Source organism: Cajanus cajan, chromosome 10 (assembly GCF_000230855.2).
Source record: "Cajanus cajan strain Asha chromosome 10, NIPB_CcT2T_4, whole genome shotgun sequence".
Taxonomy (NCBI): Eukaryota; Viridiplantae; Streptophyta; class Magnoliopsida; order Fabales; family Fabaceae; genus Cajanus; species Cajanus cajan.
This window is the reverse complement of record NC_138526.1, coordinates 40,426,221-40,434,436: the sequence shown is the minus strand read 5'-3', so window position 1 is coordinate 40,434,436 and position 8,216 is coordinate 40,426,221. Positions and strand designations below refer to the sequence as shown.

At 33.6% G+C, this 8,216-nt stretch overlaps 1 protein-coding gene across 1 annotated transcript; it reads left to right on the top strand.

Moving 5' to 3' along the window:
- The first annotated feature begins 6,510 nt into the window (after positions 1-6,510).
- On the top strand, positions 6,511-7,983 carry LOC145952492 (uncharacterized). The gene has a single exon (XM_083064862.1). The coding sequence runs from the start codon at positions 6,511-6,513 to the stop codon at positions 7,981-7,983; it is 1,473 nt and encodes a 490-aa protein (XP_082920988.1).
- Positions 7,984-8,216: the final 233 nt, after the last annotated feature.

Genomic DNA, 8,216 nt, shown 5'->3' with positions numbered 1-8,216 from the left:
TGACAGATATCCATGCATATCAATCATCTAATGCGTCGTCACGCATACACCTAGGAGATCTCCATAATAATAGAGCTATATAAGTGACATTCCATCCTACCGAAACCATCCCAACCGTTTTCATGCCCAATGCGCCCGCTCGGTCACAGCTAAACAGGATATAATCCTCACTCGGGTTTACTCGGTTATACACTTGGAAGTCCAGATCCACCGTCAGGTATAGCACAACTGGGTACGGGCTTACCACGACATTGGCATGCATTAACCAAGTCAATTGTGGAGTTTGCCCACCGACTATCCGCAAGGATCCACACACCTTCCTGAGTACTTGGTTAAGGGAATAATCCTCGACCTCATACCCCGCTCCAACACTAGCTAAGGACTTAGAGGAGACTCACCCAACCCAATGGCCTATCTGAGCACCACTCTCCCAAAGCCAGTGGCCTCCCTGAGCACCACTCTCATATATCAGTGGCCTATCCAAGCACCACTCTCAAGAGACTCTATGTGAGCTCTTCCAGTTCGAAAATATTTTTCCTCTCCTCAAGTCCTAGGCTAGACTCATGCCATAGGCATCACATGCAATCATGCATCATACATCATAATTGTCTGCCCACCATCATGATCAACAACCATACACATGTCATAAGACATCACATGCAATAATGCATCATACATCATAAATCATTATGATCAATAAACATACTCATATCATATTCAACCATTCATACGTATCATCACAAGCATACATATGAATCATACCTCACCATACATCATATATCATACATACATGATCTAAACTTTGACTTTAAACATGCATAAGCATCAATTTAAATTAATTATTTATAAATATAATCACGATCGGCGCAGTCAGCTCGCGCCTAGCCTAACACCAACCCCAAGAGCTCTAAGCTCTTCTACGCCTGACGCGCTCAACCTGCGCCCGGCCTAAACCTATTCAGAGAGTTCAAAACTCTCATCCAAACTAACAAATTCAACCACATGCAAACAATCTAGCTTCCCTTACTTGAAGATTGGCTCAGATAGCCAAAAACTGAACAAAAGTAGAATTTCCCTTCGAGGCTCAACTCGGAACTTCAATCCACCCAAATCAAGCTTTCTAATCTGAATTTCAAGAAATGACAGAAGGCATTAGTGGTCTAGAGGAGAAAAGGATTCATACAGAGAAATTTGGGAGAGAAAGGAGCTCACTGACCCAGAGACCTTCTCTCTAAAACTTCTCTCTAAAAACTCAAGTTCTCCTGAAGGCCCCTAACCCCTATTTATAGATTTTCTGGACTGCCCAGAACGGCCCGTACCGAATCAAAATAGCCCGTTCCGAACTCCCAATTCATGCACAAAACCCACACCCAGAACGGCCCGTTCTGAAATCAGAACGGCCCATTCCGGGACTCATCCGGAACGGCCCGTTCTCCCTCCAGAACGGCCCGTTCTCCCTTTCGGAACGGCCCGTTCTCCTTCCGGAACGGCTCGTTCCAGAACCGTTCCAACCAAAAAAATAGGGTAATTTAATAGCTTGGAACGGCCCGTTCCAAATTGGGAACGGCCCGTTCTAGGCTACTAAATCAGCCAAATATATATATATATATATATATATATATATATATATATATATATTTTATTTTTTTTTAACGTTACATAGTACTCCCCCTAATTTCGATCTTGAGTATACTTTCATCCAATGATTAAACAAAAAAACTTTTCGGAACGAAATAATCCTTTAACTTTTTGAAGTCCCTTTTTTTACTTGCACAAAAAAGAGTAGGATAAGAACAAAAAAAAAGTGATCCCCTTTTCTTTTTGTCTTATATCCATAAATATAGATATAGAATTCATGTAATAGTTTAGAAAACTAATATGTAATTCTTTTTCGTAATCGAAAATGATGAGAGAGTTATTGATAATTCTAAAAGAGTATTTTATGGAAGAATAAAGCTATTACTCAACCTATTTTAATTTTGGTTTTTTATTTAAAGGATGAGACAAATTCAGAAGTACTTTTTGTATTTATTTTTAAATATTTTATTAGAGCAGACATAATTCAATTAGTTTAATTTAGAACTGTCCGATAAAATAGAATCTTATCTATCTTAGAGATATATCATTCTATAATAGAGGTGGTAACAGTAATGTTATCGCTGACTAGTATTATCTAATAGTTTAAGTACAGTTAATATAGTTGATGCGCAATCAAAATATGATTTTTGGGGATGGAATTTGTGGCGTCAACCTATGGGTTTCATTGTTTTTCTAATTTCTTCTCTAACAAAATGTGAAAGATTACCTTTTGATTTATCGGAAGCGGAAGAAGAATTAGTAGCGGGTTACCAAATTGAATATTTGGATACCAAATTTGGTTCCTATTTTACATTGCTTCCTATTTAAACCTATTAATTTCTTCTTTATTTGTAACAGTTCTTTACTTGAGTGGTTCGAATTTTTCTATTTTGTACATATTATTTATTTATTAATTTCTTCCTTATTTGTTTATTAATTTCTGATTTTTTTGAAATAAATAAAACATGTGGAATTTTTGTAACAATAATTGGTATCTTTATTACACTAGCTAAAACTTATTTATTATTATTTGTTTCTATCACAACAAGATGGACTTTGCCTAGGATAAGAATAGGGATGACAAATATATCCGTACCCGCGAGTAATACCCGAACCCGTCCCGACTTTGACGAGGAATACCCGGTTTGACCGGATACGGGTACGGGTAAAACTCGATATATTAAATCGGGTACGGGTACAGGTATGTACTTACCCGCCCCGTACCCGTCCCCGTCCCCGTCCCCGTTCTCATTTTTAATTTAATACTCACTTTCAATTTAATTATACTAAAAATTTTAATATTTTTTTATGTCTGATTATTTATTATAATATGAGATAGAGAAATAACCTAATTATAATTATAATATAATAAAAAAATAATTTAAAAATATTATTTTTTTTTACAAAAAATAAAAAATAAAAAAATTGACGGGTACGGGTACGGGTATACCCGATACCCGACGGAGACGGGGATGGGGATGAAAATCTATACCCGACGGGTATGGGGATGGGGACGGGGATGGTTTTAACTCGCGGGGACGGGTATCATGAAACCCGTACCCGACCCACCCCGTTGCCATCCCTAGATAAGAATAGACCAATTATTAAATCTTGGGTGAAAGTTTCTTTTACCCGTTTCACTTGGTAATTTATTATTAACAACTTTGTCTAAATTGTTTTTACTATAAAAAATGTCGACTTTGTATATTCATAATTTATCTCAAACTATAAAAATAAAAAAATTAATTATAAATTTTTAACTTTAAATGACAATTTATATACATCATTAGAAGTCAATTTCTTGTGGTTAGTGATTAAAAGCTTTATATTATTATTAAAAAAAATTATTAACTAAAAATAGATGGTCAGTCCGCGATTATGTATATAATAGATGGTTATTCATATATACTAAAGATGAATATCAACAATTTTATTTTAATTGAGCTTTTTAAATTGTTTGATTTTATTCAAAATAATAATAATAAATTGTTTGCTGTTATGGTTATCAACATAACTATATTCACGTTAACAAAATCTAAGCCTATTATTATAGTTTTCCTTTTGTTTTCCATTAAATGATCCAATAACTAAATTAACTTGCCGAAACAAACAAATTCGATCAACTTTATATTTCACAAAATAAAGAGATAGTAAAACTAATAATAAAAAAAGCAATGAAATGAACATCACAATTAAGAATCAATCACTTGTCTTGAGTGTCTTCACGTCAATCACGGTCCATATTTCTTTTTATTTATGCTACATGTATTTTCATACAAGCCTCATTACAAAAAACATAATAATAAAACGGAAACACGTCACAGTAGGAGTTGACATAGGAAATAGGAATGTGAAAAAAGTCAAACGAATCGGTTTGATTTTAAAATTAAATAGCACCGTTTAAAAAAAATTATAACTAATTTGAAAAAATTAAATCGCATTGTTTATATAAAATAGATTTTAAAAATCACATTGCATTGATAATTAGTTTAGTGCATCGGTGTACCACTTTTAAATAATAAAATAAAAATAAATAAAAATAATTTTTTTATATATTTCATATCTTATGATTTAATAATTTATAATATCACATAAAATGTTTGAATATTATTTATTATTATTATATTTTTTATTTTTTATTTTAAATTTTTTATTGTTTTTAGACTATTAAACTAAATGTTATTTATTAAATCATGTTTCATAATTAAATTTTTGCATGACAATTATAATTCTTCAATACTTTTAAGTTGACTTTTATGAGTTTGTTTGTGTAATTTTTTTCTTTTAAAAAATATTTTTTTTAATAATGTAGTAACCCAATTTCGTCCGGAAAATGTCAATTTTTGTTTTAAAAAAAAAAAATATATATATATATATAGCAAAAAAGGTATATTTTAAAAAAAATAAAAATAAAAATAAAAAAAAAATAAAAAAAATAAAAAAAAAATAAAAATAAAAAAAATGTGAACAGTAATTTCGGTGTGAATAGTATTTCCGTGAGTGAATAGTATTTTACTGTTCATGAATAGTATTTTCGTGAGTGAATAGTACCTGAATAGTAACTTTGTAATTCCTATAAATAGAGGGAGGGAGTGAAAGAGAGAAAGAGAGAGAGAGGGAGAGAGAGAGAAAAAAAAAGAGAAAGAGAGGGAGAGAGAGAGAGAAAGAGAGAGGAGGTTCTGCCCTAGTTCCGATCCCTAAGAGAGGAGGAGGTTCTGCCCGAAGTTTCTGTTTATCCAGAGGCTAGTAGCTGAAAGAGGAAATAGAGAGAAAGGGAGGGAGATCCGTGGTGGAAGTCACGTTCATCATCTCTTGTGTACAGTTCTATTTGTCATACTCTCCATTTAAATATCTAAGACATTTTTAATAATCAATTTCAAGTTTTTTTTTATTCCAAAATATTCATTGAATGGAAGGCTGAGCCTCCTATTAATTTATGAATTGTAATCATATTTAAATGGAAGGCCGAGCCTCCTTATTTTCTCTTATCCTCTGTTATTTCCTTTTAAGCTTTCTACTTTACTCTATTTATCTTTAATTTCGTCTAAAACTTCATAACAATCTCTAGCAATAATTATAATTAAAATTTTATTGAATTGACTTTGGTGTACACCTTAGTTAATTTTATATTTTTAAGATGAATGAGCTGAGACAGTTCAAGAATCTTATATTTAACAAAAATAAAATTTAATTAAAAAATATCAACACACAAATATTTTTTACAAAGAACTACGTGACTCTGATTCTTCATTACACATGAAGATACGTAGGAGCAAGAATTAAATCTTGTCGAGCCAAAAAAAAAAACAAAAATATATATTTGATTATTTTAGTGAGATAAATATTTTTATAAATTATAAATAATTAGTTTAATTAATTAAAGGTAATCGTCTTAGGACGAACGTTGTGAGGTGCTAATACCTTCCTCACACGTAATTGACTCCCGAACTCAAAATTTGGTTTTCGTAGACTGTTTTCTACTTTATGGTTTTTCCAATGTTTTTCCATATAAAAATAACATTGGTGGCGACTCCTCTTTTCCAATTTATTTTTCGCCGTCCCGTCGCGACCGAGGTTGCTACAGATGGCGACTCCACTGGGGACTATTTTTGAGAGTCAAGCCTATAATAATTAGTTAAACTAATTAATAATTTTTTTTAAATGTTTATCTCACTTTTTATTTTATTTTATTTTTTGTTTATGTTCCTTATTTGTTGTTTGTCTTATATGCATGAATTATATAAATATGTGTTGTGGAATTTGAACTTTAGGATAGAAGAATTTTATTTTCTATATCATATGTGATGTGTTTTGTAGATTGGATAGTATAGGATTGCTCCCTTCACACACTTCACTTGCACAATTTCACACACGTTTATGAGTGGGGTCCTATGCCCGGACTTGAGTGCAACTTAGGATAGTAAGAGGTTGAGTAGTAGTAACCTTCTTGATGAACATCTTGTTTGGTTATTATGAAGGCCTCACTTAGAGTTTGATCCTTTCAAGGGTATTATCACCTCTAATAGTTTACCTATTATTGTGACTAATATCCTAAGAAGGGTTATTGGCTCTAGGAACCTGTTTTAGAACCATAGTCCCACCCTTTTGAGAGGAACACATATTAGGGGTCTATAGAGCTTTCAACTTAGGAATGCCCTTGTTAAGTATCACAGGAGCAATATTCTACCTCTATTTTCAAATTACATAAAACATAAAAAAAAAAGATTTTTCCATTAAAACATTTCATAACAAGTATCATGCATTTCATTTCATGAAAATTTTAAAAAAATAAACTCTTACATCCTATCATGCATTTCAAAAAGAATCCCATAAAATAAAATAGATAACTTCATTGATAGCATGCTGCATTCATTTCTAGGTTGTTGGAGAGTCATAAAGACTTAAGTCGCTGTGAACACCTTTCGAGAAGTCATGGAATCAGGTTTAAGGAAAACTTTAAAGTTAAAGGTCAGACAAACTAACTTGAGCAGTTTGAGAACTCTCAGTAACATGTTAAAAGGCGGTCAGCGACGAACTTTTGTTGTTCGATATGGAAAAATCCTTAACCTATTGGAAGTAGACGTACAAGAGGGAGCTGTCACTGCCCTAGCCCAATTTTATGATCCTCCCTTGAGATCCTTCCTTTTTCAAGATTTTCAACTGGCACCATTACTTGAGGAATTCGAACAAATACTAGGTATTGGCTTAGGAAATAAAAAGCCGTATATGTACATGGGACATTATCCTTCATTAGCCAAAGTTGCCATCTCCTTAGGGACTAATGTCAGAGAACTAGCAAGCAAGAAAGAGACGAAAGGGGGAATTGAAGGTTTCTCGCGAACTAACCTTGAGCGATATGCGCTAAGCTTAGCAGAGAATGAGAGATGGGGTGCTTTCATGGATGTGCTCGCCCTCATTATTTATGGGATTGTCTTATTCCCAAACATTGAAAACTTTATTGACTTTGCTGCAATTGATGTCTTCTTAGCTTTCAAACATGAGAAAAGAAGTCCTGTACCAGCCATTCTTGCAGATACATATCATTCTCTTACCTTGCGTCATGAAAAAAAGGGTGGGACAATTTTGTGTTGTATACCAATACTATACTTGTGGTTCACATCCTACATGTTCAAGAGAGGAAGTCAGATTGAGATTAAAAATAAGAGTGAATGGGCTTACAGCATAGCTAATCTTAGCGAAAAGACCATTTCTTGGTACTTGCGAGAACAAAACATCGATGAAGTGATTTGTCAATGTGGAGATTTCCCAAACGTACCACTCATGGGTACAAAAGGATGTGTAAACTACAATCCCTCTCTTGCGTTGAGACAACTCGGTTATCCGATTAGGAGCCCACCGGTTGAAGATTCGATCACTCCTTTCATGGTCTATGATATGACTAAGGAGTTGGATTTGCTTAACAAGATTAGACAGTCTTGGGATAAAGTGATTAAAAAAGGGAGGGAATTGGGAAAAAGAAATTGTAATGTGGAGTTGAGTTATCAGCAGTGGCTCAATGAGAGAGTCCAACATGTTAAATTACCATTCCAAGGTCCTATTCCAGTTATTAAAGAAATGCCAATTCAAGAACCCATGAGTCAAGAAGAGGTCGAAAAACTTAAAAAAGAGTTGGCTAAATCTGAGAAAGAAAAAGAAGATATGAAGAGGGAGTTAATACAGGCCCGCCAAGAGTATCAAGCAATGCAAAGAGAAATTTCCCAAGTAAGACAATGTGTTGAACTAGCCAATAAGCGAGCGAGAATTGAAGAAGGAAGTAAGTTAAATACCCGCAGTTGTTTAGAGGCCGCTTCCACAGAATTAAAGATGCGAAGAAATGAACGTGATCAAGCTAGGGTTGATGGTGAACGATGGAGAGAGGCTTGGGAAACATCCAAAAAAAGCTGAAAAAGCAGCACAAAAACAACTGGAGGATTTGAAAGAACAACTCAAAAGGGTAGTGGCAGAGTATGAAAGTAGAGTTCAAGATGAAAAAAGACTAAATTTCAATCTGAATATGGACTATCAAGCCACATTGGGAGAGATAAATCATCAGGTTATGGGCCTACAGGAAGAAATAAGGCAATTATGGGACGTCATCGGAATACATGAAGAAAATCAAAGAATTTGGGCATATAATC

What these genes read in the sequence shown, in the direction of transcription:
- LOC145952492 (XM_083064862.1), top strand. Translation starts at nt 6,511, where the DNA reads ATGGAATCAGGTTTAAGGAAAACTTTAAAGTTAAAGGTCAGACAAACT.